Source organism: Plecotus auritus, assembly GCF_963455305.1.
Source record: "Plecotus auritus genome assembly, chromosome: 3".
Lineage (NCBI taxonomy): Eukaryota > Metazoa > Chordata > Mammalia > Chiroptera > Vespertilionidae > Plecotus > Plecotus auritus.
Genome location: NC_137772.1, coordinates 89,103,814 through 89,130,327, shown reverse-complemented (window position 1 = coordinate 89,130,327; position 26,514 = coordinate 89,103,814). Strand labels below are relative to the sequence as shown.

Here is a 26,514-nt window from a genome sequence, read left to right as displayed (position 1 = left end):
GAATGGCTTCGTAAACCCAGATGCAGTTGTCATTCCATCTGCCTCTGGGCTTATGTGACCTTTCAGCACAGGTGAGGAAAGAGCAGGGCCCAGGCACAGGCAGTACCTGAGAGCCACAGAGGAGAGGGGGCAGGAGAGAAGAATGATGTGGAAGAAGGAGGGAAAAGGTAGGAACAGTAAGAGAAGGGAATGTCCTCCCTGAGGACTGTGGTGGAGGGTCACCATGACTACTATGCCTGGTGGCATCTGTGCTACTATTTGTCTTTCTGGGAACATTATCACACCACCAGTGGGAGTGTCTGTTTTCTGCAAACAGGAGAACTCTTAGGAGAGGGATCCCCTCGCAGCTACTCTAGAAACTCAGTACATTTGAACAGCCCACGCTCTTAGAAAAGACTTACTTATTAAAAAAGAAAACAACAAAGTCCCTTTATATCACCTTTGAAATTACTTGCTTCTTTATCACACTAAAAGAACAATTCAGTGCTTATATTGGAAAACTTTTTTTTTTTTTTGCCTCCTCCTTCAAATTTTTACAAAGGGCGTAAATTTGTTTTTTTATACAGGGAATAAAGATTTCAGAAGAGTGGTCAGTTATTTGCTGATTGAATTACTGGAAGAAAGTATGGTTTAAAAATGTATATAGTTGAATAGTCTGCTCAAGGCAGGGGAGGGGCGGGGGGTTAGAGATCAACCAAAGGACTTGTATGCATACATATTAGCATGACCAATGGACACAGACACTGGGGTGGTGGGGGCTTGCCCTTGGGGGTGGAAGTGGCAGGGGGTTAATTGGGAGAAAAAGGAGACATGTAATACTTTAAACAATAAAAAAATGTATATAGTTAATTTTAAGCCTGCATGTATTTAACCCATCCATAGTAATTATAATATCTCTTTGTGTGGTTTTTTATTTCTTGTGGGAAATGGGTTAGGTTGGACCTGAATGCATCATTATAAAATGTGCACATGTAAATTGAACTTTTCTAAATCTAGGTCAATTGGGTAAGAAGTCTCTTCTGATAAAAGCAGGTTGACAATTAGATTCACAGGCCACTTCAGTGTTAAATGATATTTCTTCCTACATCCTGGGTCATAAAGCAGTGTAAGTAATACATCAATGTTAAGAAACAGAAATCACATCTTACCTAAGAATAGACAAACATGTAAATTGACCGTACCTCTGGTACACCACCAGCCAATCAGGAGTGATATGCAAATTAACCCAACAAAGATGGAAGTTAATTTGCATACACAGGCCACTGAGTGACGGGGTGGGATGCTTGGGTAATCGCAATGGCAACGACACAGGCGCTCTGCCCCACCCCCGGTCTCTCAGGGCCTCTGGGCAGCGTGGGAAGTCAGGGCTAGAGCAGAAAGAGGCAGCTCCGGGGCCTGAGTGGAAAGGGACCAGGCCAGAGTGGAAAGGCGGTGCCAGCAGCCAGGGAAAGGAAAGCCCATTCTAGCACAAATCTTCGTGCTTCGGGCTTCTAGTTCACAATATTAGCAAAGCTTCATAGTGCATGATTTTACACTTTAATATGCCGTGTCCCATTCTGCCATGTTAGTGTTTTAAATAGTATAATTTCTTCTTCATGTAGTTTTAAGTTCATCTTTTATTTTCTCCTCACATGTTCTGGAATAGCTTTCTACAGTGCTAGGAGAAATTCCTAAAAAATAAAAACCATAAAGTCAAATGATATTTTTAGAAAAATGTAAAAGATTTCAGATCCTCCAGCCAAAATGTTATCTCGTGTTCTTTCCAGACTCCATCTGTGTACCAGGCTTTGATCCAGGCCTCAACATGATGACTGGGATCACCCCCATTAACCCAATGATCCCAGGCCTGGGACTGGTACCACCCCCGCCGCCAACAGAAGTGACTGTCATCAAAGAAATAATCCACTGCAAGAGTTGCACTCTTTTCCCTCAAAATCCAAGTAAGTGATGGCTGTGAAGAACGTTTGCTTATCAATTTAAATTAGTTTATTTTGTTTTTATCATGGCATTGCATTCATTTTCAGATGTGACTCAGAATTCTTTCACATAGATACTTGTTAGGTCTCCTAAGGAGGAATGCATGAGGCCAGAGTGGTGAGGGATCACAAATTTATTCGATCATCCGCACACCAGGTGGCTGGGCCTGGATGGCTCCAGCACCCAGTGAGGGCAGTCAGCAGCTTTTAAAGGACTTTTGGCAGGATTTTTTCTGGGCAGAGACCTCTTTATGCATACCCGGATGGGAGAGAATGGAATGTGGTCACCACAAGTGAAAAGTGGTCTTCAGCAAAGGGAATGTCCATAGTGAAATGTCCTGAAAAGCCAGTTCCTGGGGGAGGGGTATCAATTCAATTGCTCCATCAAACCTAACAATACTAGAGTGGGGATCTATTCTACAGAAGTTTTTTGTCTCTAGATTAGAATGCATGTGGGGGGATATGTCCATATGTCTGTCCATGAGCTGACTCAACACTGAAAAGGCAGTACCTGTGATTTGGAACTATATAACCAGCATTAAGAATCTTTTTGCATGCAATGTGGTCTGACTTTTGCTGCAGAACATAGTGTGAAATATGTGAGCACTTCCATCCATCTTCACAGTTGCGGGAGAAAAACTCTGAAATGTTTTTTGCTAGATGGAAAATTGAATTAATTTGGCGGTTAGCAATTTTGGGGGGAGCCTGCATCTCAGACTTCCTGGGCCAAATTGCATTTGCTTGAAGGAAACATACGTTTGATGAAATAAGTGGGTCAGATTTTTTTTTTTTAATTTAGCCTCAGATACTAAGTTTATGGGCTTAAATAGCTAGGATTTTTTTTTTATTCATATTAATCAGTGTTGCCTTTTTTAAGTGGACTTTCAGGAGATTGCTTTAGTAATCTACATATAAACTAGGTAAAATATTGTGACAGTGTACATTTTATCTTTTTATACAGCCTTCCCCAAATTTAATAGTTTGCTCATTTCAATGTGAATAATACTAAAAAAAAAGTTTTTTTCAAGCCCGGGGTTTCCCAGCCAAGTAAGTACCACGCAAGCTTTCAGGTTCGGCTTTCTGCGTTCTGCCTTGCTGCTTCCTTATCCCGCAACAAGACAAAGCAGATAACGAACCGAGGCTTTTCATCATGTTGTCATTTCATCATGCTTTGTACCTTGCAAAGGATTTCTCCTCGTTTTCTGGGTTTCCGTATTATGAAGGAGAAATGAAATTATGCTAACATTTGCTTTATCTTTGTTCACGGACAAGCCTAGCTACTCTGTGTAGAAATGAACCAAAAAATAAAAATAAAAAGAAAGTTGGGAAGAGGAGGGGAGAGGAACTAAAAAACAAGACAGCCCATTATCAATGTAAGTCCGTGTAGAAATTTATCATCCAGAGTGGAGACAGTTACTCTGCCAGCTTTACTTTTGCCACGTGAACCAGAAAAAGGAGCACAAAGAAATCAAAGGCAAAACCCTCTGTTTCTTGTGCTTAATTATTAGATCTTCCACCTCCTTCCACAAGAGAACGACCTCCTGGATGTAAGACTGTGTTTGTCGGAGGATTGCCAGAAAATGCTACTGAGGAAATTATTCAAGAAGTCTTTGAACAGTGTGGTGATATCACAGCAATTCGGAAAAGCAAGAAGAATTTTTGCCACATTCGCTTTGCAGAGGAATTCATGGTTGATAAAGCCATTTACCTTTCTGGTACTTTGCATTCCATAAGGGGTTTTCTAGGCATTTTGTTATGTTTTATGATGTTAATGTGAGTTTATTCCCTCTTGCCTTAATGCACAATAAAAATCCTTACAGTTTGGGGCTAGAAAAGGAGGGATTCTGCCTTTTCCCTAGGCTGTCAAAAGCTCCACGTTAAGTCTGTGAATACACCTTGCTGCAGGAATGGTTTCCCACATCCAGTCTTTAGGAATTCCATCAAGCTTCTAATTAATGATCTCAAGTGCTTATTAGATGAAAAGCAATATTATGAATACTAAGGACCATTATGATTATTGGATGTAATTCTCTGGGAGATTAAAGTACTCTCTTAGCATAATTTCCATTTTTTTCAGAAGTGATTCACTTTCTAGACACCAGGGAACTAAACCAAGATCAGTTCTTTGCAGAAAGTAGTGTGTAGGAGCCAGGGGAAGACCCAGTATCATTGCCCAATTGCTTGTGCACTTATCATGGTTAAGCCCACCCCATGATCCCTTCTTCTTTGGTGCCAATTTACATGGGAGATTTTTACAGTTGCTGTAATTAGACCTAATACTGCCTTTCACACTGTGGGTGTCTGTGGTATCTCTCTGCAAGGCCTTTGCCCAATCTAAGAATTTGGGGGGCTGGTATTGATATGTGGCTTTAGAAGGATGTATTTTAGATTCAACTCATTGCAATTTCCTCACACTCTCAATCTGCATATTTTAGCAAGTCACTCTGGACACCACCTCCTTATTCCTGAGGCAAAGCCAATGGGGGAAGGTGAAAAATAATAGAAAAAAAAAAAAGCACATCTGAACATTACTGTAAGGTTTACTTGATTTCTGCAATCGGCCATGAAATTCTCTTGCAAACCCCAGAAGCTTTGGGGTTAATCCAATAAGGCAGAAACTTTCCTGAGCAAGATAGTGATATGGAGAACTTTAAACCCCTTATTCCCATAAAACCTTACAAAGTGAAAAAAAAAAAATCTGACAGCTTTCCAAAATGGAGATGGAAGATGAAACATAGGATAAAAATATTTTACAACACACAGACAGCTATGTTTTACTTTTCACGTATTCTTGAGCTGTAGCCTCAGAGCAATCCATTAGACAATTGGGGACTCGGTTGAGTGCCTGGCACTGGGCTTCACATGCCTTGGGCAAGATAACCTCCCTTTGAGACTCCTTTCACTCATCTGCAAAACTGAGATAGTGACAATGCTACCTCATAGGATTGTTATGGGGAATAAATCAAGATAATGGATTTTAAGTGCTTTAGCAAGGCATCTGCAACATAGGAACCATTCAGTACGTAAATGATTATTTTTAACATAAACATTCTGATGATGATAAAGAACTGATTTGTTTCTAATCACAGCACTACCAATAAAACTATTACTTTATCCCACCTGATTAAATGAGAGGGTTAGAGTAGATGAAAAGTGCTTTAACACCAACAGAACACAATGTTTAGACCCAATCAGAAATCCCATAAGACATTGCCAAAGATGAACATGCCCAAGGTAGGCGGTGAAGTACTTCTTTATTTATGCCTTGATGTTGTGATTTTGCCAGCTTGGACCCTGGTCCTGCTTCTCAGCAGGGCCTGCCTTGCTCCTTGGTCTGCCCTTTTGAGACAGGAGGAACCCCCAGCAAAGGCCTTACCTCCAGCCCCCCTTCTGGGGGCATGGGCATCTCCCAGCTATGCCTCTGCTGCCCTGTGGAGGCTGCAGCATCAGTCCCAGGAAGGTCTGAAAGGCTGGTTAATTTGAGGAACCGGAAGGAGGGAGGGCTGCTCCTCCTGCGTGTGAGCTTCTGCAAGCCTGAGCCCAGATGGAAGGCTTGTCTAATTTTAGGACCGGGTTCACATCTGAAGGCCAAGCTAATTTTAGAAACAGCCTCATCAGATCTCTTTTAAGGCCTTAATGATAATGTTTTGGTGAAAGAGAGGGTGCTTTTTGGAACCAGAAATGTCTGAAAAGCAGTGCTGTGGACATGAGCAAGGGAAAGTTGCTTAGCCAGTTGGGACACTAGCCAGTCTCAAGCTGCCCTGCCTGCTCAGCTGTTATATATATATATATATATATATATATATATATATATATATATATATATATATATATATATATATATCACGGTGGCCTGCGGATTTGTAAAATTTCCATGGCCCACAACCAAGATACACTCTGCTTTAGAATTAATTCTGCTCATCTGTGATCAGATGTTTGCATTTTTGATAGGTATTGTTCCTATGCCTTTCCATTTTTAGATCACACAGTTGAAATTGAGGCGCAAGAAGGGCATAATGGAATCAGATGTGAGATCTGTTTCATATTTGTAACTTTTCAAATGTGTGAAGGGCCCTACTGGGGAGAAGTCAGCCTTTTCAGGGATTTTTAGCTGAGTTTCAACCCAAAATGCTATGATAATCCATAGAAATCTGCCACAAAATCTTGAATATCAGCCCAGTGTGGCCTAGCATTTCACAGTGGTGTCTTATTTGCAAAGCCCCTACACAGCAAAAGTGCTTCTTTTGTTCTCTCCTCTGGCAGGCCCTGTCAGCCCTGATCCTGCTGGGACCTGAATTGATGTTTTTTTAATTCTGAGTACCCCAAACTGAAGAGTAACCTCAAAGCCAAGTCTTCTTCATTTGAAGTTTGGCTGGCTGTCTGGTTTTCAGTTCCGTTTCTGTTGATTTCTCAGATCAAGTTTCTGCTCACAATCTTTGTAAGTTGGGCAGCTCACAGTAAATCCCCCAAAGATTTGCAGGCCCATTATTTGGTCTAGCTCTGGGCTCTCGTGTTGGCTCCTGTGGCCTTCAAAGATTGTGCGGACAATTCGTGCGGTGCTGCATGCCAGATGAGCTGCTGCAGGGCTGTAAGGAAGACAGCGGCAAGGCCCCTTGATTGAAGGTAAAATATTCTCCTGCGTGCCCCAGAGGATAAGTGGAAATAAAACAGCATTGCAAAATTGCCTTGGTAATTGTGGCTTTTGCAGCTGCCGAGAGAGAACTGAGCAGTAACATTTTCGAGGAGAATAAAGTGATAGCCTATGAGTGAGGTGTTGTGGAATTTACTTTGTAGATCTCTTTAAATATCATAGACACTCTTTATTTACTCCTACTCCATCTCTTTCTAAAAAAGAATTTAAGAGAGTTTATGCAATAGAGTTACAGTAAGTTAAAATATAAAATCAGGGCCATAGAAAAGGTAGAAGGGAGGAAAAAAAGCTATGTGTCAAATTTGTTTTTGAGCTTCCTGGAAACCAGAGGGAAGAAGGAATTAGTTAGCCTAGGTTCTTGAGATCACCCTCTTGGTAACGCTGGCTTGCAAATAATTAGAAGACCCTCTAAGACACCTCGCAGCAGTGTGCTTATCCCCTAATCTCCAAGAAGCTTGACTTGGCAGTGCTTCCGGGTCACAGGGGAGAAGGAGAGCTGCCTCCCAATTCCAGTGGGAAGGGTGTCCTCTGTGAGGACAAAGAAATAGCAGCACTTGCTTAGTGCACCTTGACCAAGGCCCTGGACCAAACCTTGGTGCAGCGACATTGCTATGTGACCAGACTTTCCATTGGTTTCAGGTTACCGGATGCGATTAGGGTCTAGCACGGACAAAAAAGATTCTGGCCGCCTTCACGTGGACTTCGCCCAGGCCAGGGATGACTTCTACGAGTGGGAATGCAAGCAGAGGATGCGTGCCCGCGAGGAGCGGCACCGGCGCAAGCTGGAGGAGGACCGGCTCCGGCCGCCCTCCCCGCCGGCCATCATGCACTACTCGGAGCACGAGGCTGCACTTCTGGCCGAAAAGCTGAAAGGTAGGAGGCCATTGCCCAGTGAAAGAGAAAGGCTGTGGCCCCTCAACACCGAAGCCCTGTGTGTTTTTCTGTTCCTTCAAGAGCTGATTCCCTATGACGGGGCGGGGTGCGGGGGGTGGTGAGTGGGAGTCACTGGGAGGAAGGACACTGCTGGGCTTGGTCCTGCTGTTGGGACAGAGCCCTGCCCTTTTCCAGCGCTGTCACCACTGTGGCCTGGGAATGTGTGTGCACTGCCACTCAACAATCTCCTGGAAAGTGGCGCAGAAGAGCCATGAGCGCTGGCCCCAAAGCAGGCGACTGCCTTCCGACTTGTGTTGCATGAGCTAGGCTGGCGTCTACTCCGTGGGCAGGCGGTCCTGGTGTTCCTCCTGCTCTGTAGAGTTCGCACCTACTCCAGACTCCTCACAAGGCCTTCCTTAACCATAGCACCCCGCACTGGGCAGAAGAGACATGTAGAATAGGGTTCCTGGCTTCAGAGATGGAGTTGAAGGGGCACTCCTAACACTTACCAGATAATTAGGACTAGAAGTGTGTATATTTCACTTCTTCAGATGCTTTCTGTGTTCCTCTCCTGTGTTTGATGCTATGAGAGATAAACACGTGGAGGCTTTATTGCCTGCCCTAGTGAACTACAAATGAATGGGGAGGGGCCATGTCTTAAAATTAGGATTGGGTGTGTATGTGAATTTTTTGCTTTACTAATCAAAGTTGTGTGACATGAGCAACATCTGAGTGTTTAACAGTCTGTCCTCAGGTTGTTGGGCGTGTCAGGTTTTAATGAGAGTTACACAGGTCACAGTCACGGGCCACACAGAGGTGTCTACAAGTAAACGATTACGGTAATACAAAGTCAGTGACAAGATTGTTCAAGGTATGAGCAACGTGCTTTGAGAGCTGAGGAATGCGTGCAAACACTGATGGTGAAGGTGTCATGGAAGTCTTCAGAGAGGAGGCCGAATTTGAACTTCGCAGGATACACAAGATTTTTTTTTTCCTCGACAAAAGAATGGGGATAAGCACATTGTTAGTCAGAGGCTGGAGCCCTGGGAATAAAGAGAGAAGGAAGCAGAGAGAATTTGACACCCAAGGAGAAAGGCATGTGGCCCGCTCTGGCAAATGCGAGGCCTGCATGAAAGTCATAGAGGCCCGTGAAGCTGGAAAAGCAGCTGGGCCGTACGGTGCAGCCTGAAGGCTGCTGCTGGGTTTGGGGTTTATTCCATCTGCAGTGAAAAAGCCACTGAAGCTTTCTTATGAGGGGAGAGATGCAGTCGGTCCTTAGAGTATTTGAGAGCATAGCCAGTGCATTAAATGTCAATGTGTAAAGTGGATTGGATGTTTTCATTAAAGGAAGTGTATGAACAACTGCCCAAACCTTATTTTAGAAAGATAGGGAAAATAGTTTTTCTATGCTTGAAAAAAAGAATTTTCAAACAAAAAAACTTCTGCTTCTAGCCCTCATCCCCTATTCTGGGCTTGGGAGCTCTAGTAATCTGCAGCTGCCCTGACATGCTCCATTGTGACACAGAGGCCATGACTGTCCCTCTAATAAAAAGCCTATAAAATGTAAATACATCTTCTCACTTTTCCATTTAGACTTGAGGCCATATCAAGTGGCCAGAAAGAGAAAGAGCAACATCCTCGACCAGGAATGCTGAGTTGGGAACAAATACCTGTTTCTTTCAGATTCAGTGCATTCTGTATTTATCAGCTTCTGCCGTGTCCACTCCTAGGAGTGACAAAAACTATCACCTTGATTCTGTGACCTCATGAAGGAATTTCAGGAAGTTTGACATCTACATTATGTTATTTTTAAGGAGCCAACACAGAGTATCTACGCATACCAGCGGAACCCTGCATTGCCCTTCCTGTTAGGATAGCACAGTGGTCGGCAAACTGCTGTAAGGCATTACCCTTACCCAGAAGTTTTGACTTTAGGTTAAAAACATTAGTACATTATTAAAATGTTTTTTTTAAGTGTTTTTCCCTAAGGCAGTGGTCGGCAAACTCATTAGTCAACAGAGCGGCAAACCGCGGAAAACTGGGATAGCAGATTGGGATGTCAGTTTGGTAAAGTAATTGGCAAGTCTTGCCATTAAACACACACACGTGTGTGTGTGTGTGTGTGTGTGTGTGTGTGTGTGTGTGTGTGTGTATATATATATATATATATATATATAAATTATATATATATGTATAATTTGCAGAATTTAGAAGCTGCACCTTTAAAAAGTACTGTGTGATCCCTTGAGAGAGAACAGATTGGAAATTTAAATAGATGGCAGTTACAGTAGAATGAACTAGCTGGGGATACATCTTAGGCAACAGTCAGGTAATATCAAGCTTGATGATTTCAACCCAAGCACAGAGTTTGGAATATAAACAGCATTTAATTGCTTAGGAAATTGGCTGCCTCAGAGATGAAATCCACTCATGTTCCTTATAATGCTGCAAAGCCAGACAGGAGGAGCCAAGGAAACTGTTTCCCTGAAGATGATTTCATTGATATGGGGATATAAAATGCAGTCAAGTCCAAGGTAAAGAAGCCTAGGTCAGAAAGAAGTGGAAAAGCAATCTGAAAAATACCTACTTGGATTTTGTTTCCCCTAGAGAAATGTTACTATCTTGTGTTTAGTACAAAAATTTTCCCCATTTTTACATTGTACTTGTTTATTCTTACAATTTTCTTTTTGAAAATCAGTTTTATCCAACAAAATCTGTATAGGCCAAGTCTTCATTACAACCAACAAGGCTTTTTATATCCAGCTCAGTGCTAAAACTATGCACATAATATATGCTCAGTAAATTATTTGCTTTCTTTGTTTCTTAGCTATTTGGATCTATAAGCATGTTGCATTTCTGGCCAACAGTGCTACCAGGCATGACCCACGGCCGAAAGTTAGGGAAGTGATGTGCACTAGGCCATTATTCCAATCACTCCACAAGTATTTGTCCAGCTCTTTACCATATGCCTGGCTCTGTGCTGAGCACGTGGGAAAAGAAAACAGGATACGAGCCTCTACCTCACTTAGTTGGAGTTTTTTGAGTGGTAGAGGCAATTTACAAAGCACTCTGTACTTCCACTATTGCAAGTGGCAAGTGCAGGGTGCTATCCCAGGAGAGACAGGCACCCCACCTTCCCAGTGCAGGGTGAGACGGGAATCTTCTGGGAAGAGTAAACCTGCACTCAGTGGCCACAGGGCCTTTTGAAGTCAGAAGAAACAATGAGGTGTAACTGTGTAGTACCTAAGGCATGAAGAACCAGTGTCTGTTAGGTTGCTACAAATTCTAAAAAAGAAAATTAGCAGGCATCCTGCTGATTAAATAGACATTGTTCTGAGACAATTCAACTTAATGAAGACTGACTGGGAAGTGCTCACAGACCAAAGTTTATAGCAGGGCTTCGAGAAAGTGAGAAGGAGCTCAATAACACCGTAATTACACTTTATTGGAAACAGTAGCACCAGGCAGACAAGATAATGAATTTCGGTGTCTAACACAGACCATCCACCCCTGGAGGAACCCTGTGTTTGGACTGTGGAAGGAAGACATTGATCAGACAGTGAGGAGAGATTATATCCTAATTCACTGAGGATCTCTCCTAGCAAGAGCATTTAAAATATTTTGTGTATTTCCCCTGCTTCGGAAAGCTTCACATAATCTTTATGTGATGAAATGGAGAGTTTTTTCTGTGTATCAGGTGAAGTTTTGACAAAGCTTGGCAAGCAGTGCCCTTGGGATTTCCCGATGTGTTGTCAGATATTTGGACCTCTTGGGATCAACACCCAAATTTTCAGGGGCTGGACTCTGGGTTGCATACGGAGCGGCCCAGTGTCTGCCTCATAGGGGGAGAAAGGGTGGACGTGGTGCCAGCATTGTGCTGAGTTGGCTGCCACTATTTATGATTCTAAGAATCTAAAAATCGATAATACTATTAGCCAAGTGCAAGTTCCATTAGCTAAAAGCCAGACTTCCTTCTGAGGGCACAGGAGCCTGTTTGTGAATCACTTCAAACATTACTCACCTTCATAAAAGGAAGATATGCCATTTCATTTAGCAACATTTTGCTAAACTCCAAAGCAGGAATAATCAGGGTATTTTCATACTGCCCCCCTTAGTTTTCACATTTTTACAGGTGTGTTGGGGATAGTGAGGAATACTATGTATATAGCCTTTTATGCTATTCATGATTTGGAGGAACAGTTAAGGTACCACCCCTTTGGCTGGTTAATTGAGTAGCCAGAAAATGGAGACATGTAGGGATGCCCAATGTGTGGGGAAACGGTGAAATTTTACAAACATGGAAGTAGCAGTTGTAGCATCTTGGAATTCCCATTCTCCTTGCACCAAGGAGTGTATAGTTCACTATATACTGTGAACTACTGTTTCCAGCTATCACAGAAGTCAGAAATCAATGACAGCTGTAGAGACACACCATTGTGTGTATGTACACGTGTGTATACGTGTCTATGTGTCCCACGTCTTTGAAAACAAAAGTGCTATAGAATGTCTTCCTTTTTTTTTTTCTTCTCATTTTCAATACATTGTGTTCAAACCTGGAATCTCCCCTCCTGTTGCTCCTCTATAGACCCAGCCATAAATAAGGGTACTACGGCCACCAATGTTTTCATATTCATTGTTCATGGCCTGACTTTTATCCCATGTGCTCTTCTGAAATTTAGGGCCAGATCAGCCTCTGCACACAAAGGGGGAGAAAATAGCTACTTACCAGTTTGATTCCTTTCCCCCTTTGTTAACTGGACATCAGTTTGATTAAAAGTTCACCAAGTGCCCACCTGCTGAGTCCTGGGCTCTGTGCTGCACCCTGGGCTTTCAGACTTGACTGCAGCCTGGGCCCTGCCCCTGTGGAGGTGGCAGTTCTATGGGTGCTAAAGTGCACAATGACAGTGAAATCATGACTGCCTTTCAAATATTAAATGACCATGTGCCAGTGATTCTATTTAACTCTTTAATTAATGAAGGAATCAATTAAGAAGTTAAAACTGGTTCAAAAAAGAATTTGCTTTCTAAATATTTATTTTTCCTACTGGTCAGAAATCATTTGCATTATTATAGAGAAGAATTATTTGCATTGTTATCAGTTTTCCACAATTTATGTTCTATTCCCTACCACATTTTAACATAGCCTAGTCAAAAACAGTTAAGGTTCACACCCATGTAGAATCAGATCACCCAGGGGCACTGGAGAGGGGCCTCTGGTCTGTGCCCAGCATTCCATTGAAAGGATCTGCAGTAACCTCTAGGCCCATTTCCAAGTCTTCAACTTTTTTTCCACTTGTTTTCTTCCAGGATAGAGATGACAGATGGTTAGCAGCTATTCTTTAAATGGGGTAGGGAGTTTGGGGACAGGAATTCTCAAAGTTCCTAAGAATCACATCAGATCTTTTTAATATTCTCTAATATCCCAGCTGAAACTTTCCATTTCAGGGTTTCATGATCTCTGAACTTAGATGGGCTCCCATTCAGTTCCCTGGCTTCATTGAGCAATTTCTTCCAGTGCTTCTCAAACTTTAATGTGCATATGAATTACCTGGAAGAAAGAAAATGCAGGTTCTGAATCAGAAGGCCCAAGAGGGAGTCTGCATTTGCAAACAAGCTCCCAAAGGAGACTCATGCTTGTGGTTTTTGAATAGCAAAGATTTATTCACTTGTGATTTTTTAACACCTACCTTGTGCAACATGCTCAATAAACATGGAAGAGAGGGAAAGGGAGGGAGGTTGACAATCTGAAATAACCAGGAATGAAATGAGATGGGTATGGATTCAGGAAGTGACACTGAAATATGATAGATAATCATCATATTATTTTGTCCTCACAAAACTAAAAATGGCTATTGCCTTCTTAGAATTAAAAATGCTTTCAAAAAGATTTTTGAGCCATTTGATAAGCTGGTTAATGCCTGGCTGTAGAGGCTGTGCTTCTGTGTGATTATTTGACATCGCCCTTAACTTTTATTGCCAATGGTAATGACCTCAGAGGCCTGAAGGATAATAGAATCAGCCAGTTAAGTGCCATTTATCTCTGATAAGCAATGTGGAAATACTCTTTATCATGAAATTAACTGATGTTTCCCAACTTTGAATTTGGAGCTTTCTAGTGTTAATCACTGCAAATCTATTAGAAATAGAGTGTAAGGAAATAAACAGGGTGGAGCAACAGTAGGTTTACAGTTGTGAGTATATGAAACACAGAGTTTATTCTTGCATTATTAATTATTATACAAACAACTGTACATACAAACAATTGTAAAGCTACTGTTGCCCTACTCTGTAGATAGATTTCAAAGGGAAAAACTCAGAGTAAATAGCAGACTGCATATTTTTCCTGGAAGTTTTATTCTGATATTAGCCTCTCAAAACTGGAGACAGATCCATAAACCAACAATTATTGTACAAAATAATACTTTAATAGCAGGATATGTAGAGAATTGTGGAACTGTAGCAAAGGGGCACCTAATTCATCTTAGGGTTACAGAAACGCTTCTTTTATGAAAGTCACCTAGACTGAATCTGGAGCAAAGACTAATAGCAAGGTGGACCAGAGTGTGAGGGCCTAGAACCAGTGCAGAGCATGTGCAAAAGCAGGGAGGCATGCCAGGCGTCGAACAAAGAGGAGTGTGACAAAGAGATGGTGGGATGGATTGAAGGGGAAAATGAAAATTAAGGAATAAAACATATGAGGTAAACCCATGTGTGACATTGTAAGGACCCTGGTTACAAAACGTTAGTCAATTTTTAACGAGAAAATTCTCCATAGTCACTTTGTAATACTGTACCAATATTCTGAATTCTTACTGTGGAAAAAGCACATCTGCACCCACGTTCAGAGTTGTGCCTAAACATGCTCATAGGAAGTACTTGGAATTCTTATAAGTGTGTCTGATGTGATTTTTATGAAATCTGTTAACTTCTTTTCACGTGAATAGTTTTAATAATCCTGCAATCTAAATCCTGTTTAGTTTATATTGTTTTCTGTTTTTCAGTGATCTTTGCAGTGATTGCAAAATTGAATTTAGATATTGAAAATAGATAGATATTGAAAGCAATTAAATATTGAAAATGACCACTCGCAGTACTCCTCGGTAGCCATTCAGAGAGTTACTGGCCTAGTTTTGATTAATACAAAATCACTTCTTACATGGTAACAGATATTGACTAGAGTTACAAAAAGTGCCTTACCTAATGTTTTTTGACATTGAATTGGGATGTCAGTATATCAATTATACATTGGCCTGCCAGTTTCAGAAAGTTCAGAAAAGAGAATGAAATTGGGAGTTTTCAAACCTATGTACTTCTTTTAAGCTAATGGAATTCTATCTAGTATTAGTTGTTAAAATGTTAGAAAGGCTCTTTCCTACTTACTTTTTAAATTGCATATTTGCAATTGCACAATCCTAAGAATGTTTTTTCTTTTTCTAAAAACTGTCAGCTAACAATAATCTGTTCGTGAGCTTATGCTCTAGGACAGTGGTCGGCAAACTGCGGCTCGCGAGCCACATGCCGCTCTTTGGCCCCTTGAGTGTGGCTCTTCCACAAAATACCATGGCCTGGGTGAGTCTATTTAGAAGTGGCGTTAGAAGAAGTTTAAGTTTAAAAAATTTGGCTCTCAAAAGAAATTTCAATCGTTGTACTGTTGATATTTGGCTCTGTTGACTAATGAGTTTGCCGACCACTGCTCTAGGACAAGGAGTGACGAACAATAACATTTGGTTTTTAGACAATTCAAGCAAACATATATTTTCTTCCTAACAGTAAATTAGGGTACCTATGAGCTGAGTGACTACAAGCAAGAGAGAAAAATTACCAGTTTGCGAGGGAAGGAAAGATAGAACAGTGTTGCTTCTTCTAACAGGTTGAGGGTTTTTTTTGTGTTTTTTTTTTCTTTGTGTTCTGTAGAGATGAAAGCCACAGGCAAGGGGAAAATGGTACAAGAAGTCTGTGCCCTCTTTTTTTTGTTGTTGTTATTTTTTGAGGCCAAAAAAAAAAAAAGATTTCTTATGAGCATTAGTTTTATTTCTGCTGTCTTTTTGGAGGTCCATTCTCCTAACATATATTGGCAGGGAGAGAGGTAGAGAGTGTGAGGGAGGCAAAATTTATTCTGGCTGTAACAGTTGCAGCGGGTCTCTCACAAACATAAGGCTAAATTATGGGCCTCTCCGTGGCCTGAATGTAATGTTAAGTTGTATGATGGATTTTATCTTGTACAAGCCGCTCAGGTCCACAAAATGAGATAAGAAATCACTGCAGCTGAAGTTCACGGAGGTTGAACTTAGACAGAAATTCCAGAGTTAACAAAATTGTGTGAGCCAGCTTGATGCTGAACAAGTGTGTTCTGTGCCTGTGGGTTGAGATTTTCAAGAAAATGTGAGTCTTTCATTTGCAGGGTGCCCTGTGGGCATTCCCCAAGCCAGTTATCTCCTCTGGCAAAAGTGCCAGGGCAGCGGGGGCAGGTGTGCACAGACACAAAGCTTTGGTCCCCAGCTCAGGCTGCCTCTGCGCAGCAGGGGAGGCCTGAGTGGCTTGTCAGTAGTGCCTCGATAATAGCTGCTTCTGTCCTGGAAAAGGCAGAGCACACTCCACAAGCACTGCTTAGGCTAATCCACCCTCATGCAGCTGCGTACCTCCTGGCCCAGCCACAGCCACAGCAATGAAGCTGTACCTTGTCTGGGAGTGGCCTCTGCGAAAATACGATACAGTATTTCTACAGGACTCTGCAAAATTCACAAAGCGCCCCACAAATGCAGCTTTTGTATGATAGGTAAAATTGTAGCAATGGTTGACTCCAAAACATCTGGTGAATAAGGTAAGATAAGATAATAAAATAAAATTCCCTTACCAAATATAAATCACCCTCTATCCATTCATCTGGAGTGTATACAGTATATGTATTCTAGAGGTCCAGTGCATGAATTCGTGCAAGGGTGGGGTCCCTCAGGGTGGCTGTGGGCCCTGTGTCTGGCACCCATCCCGAGGTGGGGGGAGGCGGGATGTGATCAGCCCTCCAGGTGGGCGGAGGGATGCCCTTGCTGGCCCAGGATCCAGATCCATCCTGCTGAAGTTCACGCTGGTTGTCCGGAGCCACCTGGTGGTCGCTTTTATATCGTTTCTTCCTTATGGAGCATTAGGGAGGGGAAGCACCTCAGCCAACTTCCAGGAGGCTGGTGATGCTGTTGGGATCGTGCCAGTGGCACCGGTCTGTCAATGACTGGCCTCTTCTCTGGAGATTGGACCTGCAGGACTACTGAGGGAGTGAGTGGCTGCCACCGGGCTGGTGGACCTCCGGAATGGGTTGGTCAGCTGAGCAGTGATCCCCCTGTGGGAGCACATTGACCACCAGGGTGCAGCTCCTGCTTTGAGCGTCTGCCCCCTGGTGGTCAGTGTGCATCATAGCAACCGGTCACCTGGTCAACCAGTGGTTCAGTCATTCATTCGCTTAGACTTTTATGTATATAGATGTCTGTATGTGTATATATATGTGTATATGTATATGTGTACATGTGGATGAGTAATATATATATAAACACTGTAACTAATATGTAAACTCTATATAGTAATATGTATTACATGCATCTACACACCCCCACACACACAATGCATAAGGATGTCTCTGATGTTCCTCCAGGGGAGGGCTCATAGTAGGCACTCAGTATTTGTCAAATGAGTAAGAATCTGACTCTTCTAATTTTGCTCCTTATTTTCAGAATTCAGACTCTACCCATTTTATTTGAAAAATGTAGAATATTTTTCTTAAATCACATTTTCCAGAGGTAGAAAAATACCACCAAAAGACTCCACCCTTTAAGTTTACCTGGAAAATGCGAATGAGTCTTCAGCAATAGGATTGATTAATGTTGTAATAACTGACATGTAACTTCCAGTTCCAATTAACTTAATCACCTTCAGACATGCCTTTTCTCCACCTCCAAGCCATACAACACAGGTCTGTTCCAGTAACCAATTCCAAACAGGCACATCCATTTGTTTTCTTTGAAGTAAACTTTATTACATATTTACCAGTGGAACCTCATTCCCCACTGCTATCCCCCTCCTCCACCACATACATGCCTTAAACCAGGTTCAAATAGGTTTTCAGTAGCCTCCCAAGCAAACACTGACTACCCCAGGTCCTCTTTTATTGAAAACAAGGAAATATTCTATTTTTCAGCCTTCTCAAGTATGTTATACTAAACCTAAAATAAAATTAGTTTTGAACTGTAGTAGAACAAGAATTGACTTATTCCTACTACCACCTTGGGAATAATATCTTATATTACAACCAGTTTTATAGTGCTTTAATCTCTCCTCCTCAGTTTGACACTAACTCAACTGATTCTTTAAGTCAAAAAACTGGTATCACTATATAATTATTTCTGATCAAAGAATAAATAAATGAAGTGGAGTCCATATAGGTTACTATCAGTTTTTGAGCCAGACTTCAGAAAGAGAAATCAGGGTTTGGGGGAAGAATGAAATTGTATGTAATTACAAGGAATGCCCAGAACAGGTCTAACACTGAGCTCAGCAAGTTGGTAGATAGGAGGGTGAATGTCCCTTTGTTTCTTTATGTCTGTGATGCCAGGGAGTTAGATGGGAACAGAAAGCTAAGTGATGATAGAATGATTAGTCTCAGGAGAACTAATGTGTCAAATTCTGAAAATGAATCCAATAGGATGGGTCAAGCTCTGTCGTTTGAGGGGTACCAGTGTAAAATGTGTTTTCTTGCCTTGGCATGATTTTTACTTGGTGGTTTTCTGTTTCCAGATGATAGCAAATTTTCAGAGGCTATCACAGTGTTACTTTCCTGGATTGAACGGGGTGAAGTGAATCGGCGTTCCGCAAACCAGTTCTATTCCATGGTGCAGTCAGCCAACAGCCACGTCCGCCGGCTAATGAATGAAAAGGCCACCCATGAGCAAGAGATGGAGGAAGCCAAGGAGAATTTTAAAAATGCCTTAACCGGAATCCTCACTCAATGTAAGTAAGATTTTGGGGGCCATCTGTCTTGTTGTGATTTTGCCTTTTCTTTTGTATTCATTTTATTTTTTCATTTGGGGGTAAGTAGTTCAGTAATTTCCCATTTACTCCATATCGAATGGCAAGCCTCATGACCTATTTCATGTTTTGTGGCAACTTGGAGGAACACGGACCTGCCCTAAGAGCTTACTTCTCAAGGTGAGCAACGTTTCTGTAGCCTTTCCTCAGAACACCCAGCCCGGCCACCAGGTGGACCCACCACAATCCACACCACACCTGTGGGCTGTCCACCCCCCACATGTCCTCCTAGTGCTGACAGTAGGAAGAGACCCTGAACACATTGCCCTTGGGCTCTGTTTAGGAAGAAGGTACCGTCAGAAAACTCCTCCTCAGGATCCTTTATTTGAGGTGAGCTTTTTTTTGACTGTCAACTCCGGCAACTCAGGAGCAGAGATTTTTCTGCAGTATTATTCTTTTGTCCTTTCTTCATTTGGAAAGCAAATTGCCTTAACTACCTAATGCTGGTGATTTTTCATGTCTGTGTCCTAAATTGATGAAGGAGTGTAAATGGGGCTTTCTCATAGAACAATAGTCAGGGTAATTGCCCAAGGCTCTATTAAAAAAAAGGGCGTATATTTTTATGGGCACTCTATCTGTGTCTGTAGTTAACGTCACAGTAGCATAATGCATCACAGCTGCCGATGTTCCCTGGCTGGGTAAAAGCCACTGAATGGCACGGTAACAATGCCTTGCTCCGTGCTCCCTTCCACACCAGGTGCAGGATCTCACACTGGAGGGTGACTGTGATTTACATATTCATTCTGGGAATGTGTTATTGTCAGTGATATAATGTGCCAAAATGCCTAGCACTTCTCTCATGAGTGTTAACCCAAGAGGTAATATATCTGTTAGAATGGGAAGAGAAAGGGTCAAGAAAAACCAGGATCTTATGTGTAGAAGGGTTTTATATAACTTTGCTGTCAAAAGACCATTTTTGTGGCAGTGTAAAATATTATCTAAGAAACTCCCAAAGATAAACTCTGATAAGTGGCCAAATTTCCAATGTGAGACCAACCAGGGATACCTATCTTTTTACATATTCTGCCTTCTACAGGCCACTATCAGACAAGCTTCCCCACATTCCCCAGTCATGAGGAATGGCCCTTTACCCAGCTGTGAATGCCCAGCAATCCTGAAGTTAGGGCCACTAGGGGTAGGATAAAGAACACTAATATTGATACCACCTTTCAAAGGAGGGAAGCAAAGAATGGATTAGTGGGTAGAGGAAGGGAAGAGTGAATTAGAAATGGAGAAAAGGGAGAGAGGGAAAAACCACACAATTCTAATAATATGATTCCTGTAAAATTAAGGCAAGAAGCCAAATGCCCGAACAATAGATGATCACTGGCATCCATTCTAAATAAATTATCATTCCTATGCAGTTCACAGTCCTGCCTGGGGGGGCAAGACTGAATCCTTAACTCTAACAATGAAGACCAAGGCAGCCATGTATTAGAAAAGGGGGTGAATTTAGTTTTTTTTGGCAATATCTGTTGAAAGAAGCACCCATTAAAACAAGGTTTCAATCTTGGCTGGAAGAATACGATGTGCCTGTCTAACATGATACACGTATAAGCTGGCCTAGGCTTGAGACCACTGAGCACCAGACAAAGAAGTCTAGTGTGTAGGAATCCAAAACTCCGTATTTCATTACTGAGAAAAGTCAAATTGGAAAACAAGGCTGAGATCTGCAGCAATAATGGAGAATGGGCTTCCTGACAGGGCTGAGCATCTGGCCACAGGCCTCTTCCCCTGGAGTCTGCACCTGTAGGTGCAGGTGGAGGAGCATTGGGAATGCGTGTCTCTCCAGGCCGGCTGCTACACTCCCTGGCTGAGGAGAACATGAAAGGCTGGAACAGGGCCAGGAGTCCTGGAGGGAAATCCCACCTCGTGGAAACCACAGGAGTGGAGATGACTCTCATTAGATACCTCTAAGGTGCCTCAACTGGAAAATATCAAATATTGACTTCTTGATTTTAATCTTCAAATCTGTTCCTCTTCTAGGTTTTCCATCCCATTTTTATAAATTCTCGAGCCAAAATCCTATAATTTTTACACCCATCATCTCCCACCATAAACCCCACATCTGGGCCATCAGGAAGTCCCAATGCTTCCACTTCAAATAGACCCAATTTTCTCCATTTTAACTGCCGCCACTCCAGTGCAGGCTGCCCTGGCACAATAATAGCCTGATGTGTCAGTTAGACACTGTGTCAACCTGTGAGGAACGGAAAACCAGACCCAACTTTATCTTAAATAAATGGAGGTTTTTCTTGTCACACAGAGTAAAATCCCAATTTTGGTGTTTGTCAGTACCAATTCAGTGGTTCAAGACTTCAAGCCTAAGTTTCCATGATATGATTAGCTTTTCCTAGATGGTGGTCTAAGATGACTGCTATGGCTCCTGCCATCACATATATGTGTGTGTGTGTGTGTGTGTGTGTGTATATATATATATATATATATATATATATATATATATATATGAATCTCAAAACTTTAGATCAAGAAAGCAAAACTTGCCCAAAGATCCTCAGCAGACTCATGTCTAACTGCAGAATTATTACATGTGGATTTGACCACCTTCAAAGAAAATGGGAAATATCCTACTTTGGCTAGACCCTTTGTGCTCCAGAATAAAATTGAGTTCTCATAGTAAGCAAGAAGGGGACAATGGCTAATGGGAACACATGTTGCAATTTCTGCCATACATGTAGGGTGGGCAAAAGTAGGTTTATAGTTGTGAGTACATGAAACAGAATGATTCTTGTACTAGAAGCCCAGTGCATGAAAATTCATGCATGCACTGGAGGTGGGGGGGTCCCTCAGCCTGGCCTGCCCCCTCTCACAGTCCAGGAGCCCTCAGGGGCAGGAGGCAACCAGGTAATCAGGGGGAGGTGACGCCCCCATCACACCTCTGCTGCTGCCACTGCTGGCAGCGCAAGCCTCAGCTGGTCCTGGTTACCTGAGCCTTGGGCGGCCCTGGGTGGCTGGGCAGCTGCCATCTAAGGCTTGCCTATGCCTCTGGCATCAGCTTGGCAGCCGACATCCCAGGCTTGCCTGCGCCACAGGCCGGCCCTGGGCAGCTGGGGGGCTGAGGGCAGGTCTGGACGCACCATGCGCCTGCCACCCCCCCCACCCCCGGCGGGGCTGAAAGGACTGGGGGACTCCGGCAGGGCTGAGGGGACTGGGTGCCACCATCTTGTGGCTATGGGCGATGCCATCTTTGTGACAGTGTTATGGTCAATTTGTATATTCCCTCTTTATTAGATAGGATTCTATTATTTTCCATAGGAACAACTGTAAACCAACTTTTGCCCACCCCTGTAGGTCCTCCCTTTCCACTTTTATTCCACTTTCGGCTAGTTTTTACACATTATCCTATATAATAAAAGCCTAATATGCAAATCGACTGAATGGCAGAACAACCAGTGGAATGACTGGTGGAACGACTGGTCACTATGATGCGCACTGACCACCCAGGGGCAGACGCTCAATGCAAGAACTGCCCCAGGCCAGCCAAGGCGGGTGCCAGTGGGGGCCCCCTGATCACACTGCTGGTCGCCCCACTGATTGGCCCTGTTCGCTGGCCAGGCCTAGGGACCCTACCCATGCACAAATTTCGTGCACGGGCCCTCTAGTCTGATATAATGCATATCTTATCTTCCTCGCTGAAATCCCTGCATAGCTTCCCATTTCACTTTAATAGTCTCTCTCCCTAACTTAAAAAGCTCTCCATGCCTATTCTTCCACGACAGTCTTCCCTGACTCACTCTGCATCATCCTTCCTGCTGAGCCTTCAGAGCTACCTCCCACCTTGGAGCCTTTGCACATCTGTTCCCTCTCCTGATGTGCTCTTCCCCCCACCCTTTGCATGCTTGAATCCTTCTCCTTTAGGTCTGATCCACCCTCTTCTACTAGGTTCACCATCACTGCATCTTATTAAGTCCCTTGGAGCATTTATCAAAATGTGTGATGATTTAGTGATATGTCTGCTTTTGATTATTTTAACAAGCATCACAAAGGAAATCCCATCACATGGGTAATGAGGTTTCAACATGCATGTGTAATCAAGCAAATCATGAAAAGAGCTAGCTAGCTATGTTTTCATTGGAAATTACTATACTTTACCAGACACTTGCTCGCAGGCTAGGAGATATGAGGAGAATCGGAGTGGAAGAGTCAACAAAAAAATTCATTTTTACATATTCCCAATTGTAACTAACTGTCCAACGACCTTCACATTTCCCATACCCTTATTACTATGTGGGAGATCACACTTAGCCCTGTAATTTGATTCTGGGAAATACTTCAGCAGCCAGCAGATATCAACAGAGATTACAGACATTTTAGCTGATCTTGACAACCTCAGTCCTGGCTGAGGGGAACACATCCCAAACATGGAGTACCTGAGCAGCCCTCCTGTGAGTCCTTGATAGCCAAGACCCTTCAGGATGACTTGAAGATGGGAGATACCTTAAATGTGAGCCTGAGCTGGAATGAAGCCTGTGAGATGGAACAGGAAGATCGGATATCTCACTGAGCAACCTCAGGATGTTTCATTCTCTTCTGTGTGCTGTTATAAAGCTGATTGCTCCCCAGATGCAAAGGGGAACCAAGTCCTAGCATTCATCATAAAAATATTAGCAGTAACCTGGTAAACTCTAGGTAGATGCTCATTTCATTATCCTTTGAGATATATATATATATATATATATATATATATATATATATATATATATATATATATGATTTCAGAGAAGAAGGGAGAGAGAGATAGAAGCATCAACGATGAAAGAGAATCATTGATCAGCTGCTTTCGGGCATCTGTCCTTGACTGGAATCGAACCCAGGACCTGTCAGTCTGCAGGCTGGTGCTCTATCCACTGAGCAAAACCAGCTAGGGCAATCATCCTTTGAATTCCAAATATTTCTCATGTCATATCTGGTGGAGTTATGTTTATTTGTCTCAACCATATTTTTTGCCTCCTCCAGCTTGGTTCTATGTGGTAGAGTGACTTTGGTATCCATGCCTAGAGTTGCTTTTAAAACAATAACTGCTTTGTCCACAATGATTTACATACTGTATTTCCCCAAAACAGAACCAGTCATACTCTCCTTTATCTGCATTATATTCCTGGCAAACACCATAGGAATCACACTTTGTTTTTCTCATTTCGAATTAGGTTAGGATTTTTAAGCACCAAAATGCAGGAATGGCATCTCAGCTTTCTCCCTGGTGGTGGGAAAACTCCTGGTTATTCAGAAGTAGCCCCAAGCACTCCCTCCACATAAAGATTCTAGTGTCAGTGCTCTTCTCCATCAGAAAGGCAGTCTCTCCATCAGAAAGCCAAAAGTGTCAGGAAATTGTTCTGAAGTGGTTTGGAAGCAGGTATATTGATGAACTAGCTTATGACAACAAGTGTGGTGGGCCTGGTGTCCTGCAGGGAGAGTCACTTAGCAACTCCCAGGAAACGTCAGGTACATTGCAAAGCTCCAGGCACAGTAAATAGGTGGGTCCCTATATAAATTTTTGCTTGAAATAGCCAATTAGTTGAGCAGGAAAAGGGAATTTCAGCCCATTAAGCTGAATTAGATGCCCCATTCTCCTTTCCTTGTTGTCATATTTGTCCTTGCTCTCCTATTTGAGCAAGTGACATTTGCTCAAAGAGGAAAAAATTAAGAGCCATTAATAAGAACATAAATTTAAAAATGTGATTTACTTCATCAAAGCTTAGCAGTTACCTTCTAGCTGTGTTGGTATTATGTTCTACCAACATTTGTTTAAATTCGAACCTTTTTTTCATGTCTCTGGACTTCACCACAGGATCAGCTATTAAATATAATCAAACAGACATTGTTTCCATCTGAGCTTTGGATTAACACATCTAGGGGCAGCAACTGAACCCAACCAAGAGTTTGGGGGAGGATAGCCGCCATTCACTTCTGTTTGGGATCATTTTTTTTTACTTCTGACCATGGATGTGCAGTTATCAAAGATGTTAGATGAGGACATCATCTGTCCTGGTGTGGGGCTGTTTCTTCCTTTCTGGGCCAGCTGGGTAGCTCTCATTTGCTAGATATGTTAGAAGGAGAAAAAAATTCCAGCACATATGAATCATCTTATTCATATGCGATCGTATCCTTATATCATCCTTGTCTCATGTTTATGTCATTTCTTAAACTGTCCATCGGCAGAAACTTCCCCACGTCTCCCAACTGAGAGACTTTTGGGTTTTGATCTTCTTTGCTTTTAAAAAATATATGCTTCTGACCCCAAATTTCATAATGAGATTATTACATACCATTTGTTACTTGTGAAATAAAACAGATCTCCGGTGGAAAGAGTCCCCTGTTTTTGTGGGTCCCCTTTCTTAAGCAGAATTAAACCCATGATAATACAGTACAACGTTGCAAATGAGTTTTAAAATTTCAAAGACTATAGATTATTCAAATATTCTTAAAACAACACCTAATTCAAATATGGCTTTTAATAAAATTGTTTCTCTTTATTCTACAAAAAAAGTATGCTTCCTAGGAACTCCTTGTAGGACTGCCCACTTTTAGTTTTTCAGTTATGAGAAAAGCTTATTATTTCAAAGCTCAGGGAGAAGTCCTTTATAAAGTTCAGGAAGCATGTACCACAGCATTCAATTATTAATATGCATGTCAGGATGATCAATTGTGCATGCCTTGTTACAACACACACATCTAATGAAAGCTTGAACACTCCGTGATATCCCCACTTTGGTACTTTGCCAACATGCTTCCTGGTGAGAGAGGAAAGAAAAGGAAGCAAAGTGGGGAAAAAGGCAAACAGGAAAGCAGATGGCAGTGGAAAGAGGTTTATTAATATTAATTTAAAAATACATGCCATAAACATAATGAACAGAATGAGAAGTAGAAATTGTAGAATGCCAGAGTTGGAGAAAACCTGAGGCACTAGTTGGCTCCAACCTCTTATTTTACAGAGACAGGAACTGAGGCTCAGGGAGCAGACATGCTTGGTCATTTGGAAATTTGTGGGCAGATTAGAATCCAGGACTGTCGGCTCCTTGAACAGTTTGCTTTCTACTACCAGGTGTTTTTTTCATGAAAAAATGATCAGAAGCCTGGAGCAGGGGAAGGGCAGGGGTGGACTAGAAGGGTCAATGGGGGAAAAAAGGGAACATATGTAATACTTTCAACAATAAAGATTTTTTTAAAAATCAAGTTGACACTTATCCAAATTAAAAAAGAAAGAAAGAAAAGAAAAGTGATCAGAGGAGGATATTCTCCCTGTAAATGCATAGTTTCCAGGTGGAAGTGCAGAAGTGTGCTTACATCACACTGCTGTCTGGTTAGGAAATGAAGCATTTGCCTCTATTCCTCCCCTCCTCCCCAGGCCAGAATTCAGCCCAGCTTCTCTCACACTTCCTCCTTTCACAATAGACCTTTTCTGTCTATTATGACTCATGGCCATCTCCCTTTCTCCTGCGTTCTGCAGCACCTGTTAGTGCTGTCTACTTGAGCATTTAGTTATTTTCTAAGCATAGGTTTTTGTTTATTGGTGGTTTTTCTTTCCTCTAGCAAGATTTCAGGCCTAATAGAGACAGAGGCCATTTACTGTTCCCATTTCCCACCTGACTGCACCACTCCCAAGCCTGGCATAATTCTTGTACAGCACCTTATACAAACACTGGTTGTCAATCAAATATCAAAAATGGAAGTGACATGATATTTAAATTAAGCTGGAGCTTAAAAACCACAAAACAAATTCTAAATGTTTGTGCTAATATACCATTCCCCCTAAATTAGAATATGTAGAATATACTTTAGTTGAGAATTTTACAGTAGTGGTATTACAGTACTGTTATTAATATTATTTTAACCTGGAGATTGGGAAGGTTAGAACCATCATGCAAATTTGTTTTATACATTTATCATAGGAATTGGCATCAATTTCATCTTAGATCTTGAAAA

The 26,514-nt window shown here is 42.2% G+C and overlaps 1 protein-coding gene across 5 annotated transcripts in view; it reads left to right on the top strand.

Moving 5' to 3' along the window:
• ENOX1 (ecto-NOX disulfide-thiol exchanger 1) overlaps positions 1-26,514 on the top strand; it is a 598,797-nt gene that overhangs the window by 436,871 nt on the left and 135,412 nt on the right. For all 5 annotated transcript variants that reach the window (XM_080662707.1, XM_080662709.1, XM_080662706.1 and 2 more), the window contains 4 exons: positions 1,767-1,940; positions 3,485-3,691; positions 7,267-7,500; positions 18,280-18,492. In XM_080662707.1, the coding sequence (XP_080518833.1) occupies positions 1,767-1,940; positions 3,485-3,691; positions 7,267-7,500; positions 18,280-18,492 (828 nt within the window). The remainder of the gene's footprint in view (positions 1-1,766; positions 1,941-3,484; positions 3,692-7,266; positions 7,501-18,279; positions 18,493-26,514) is intronic.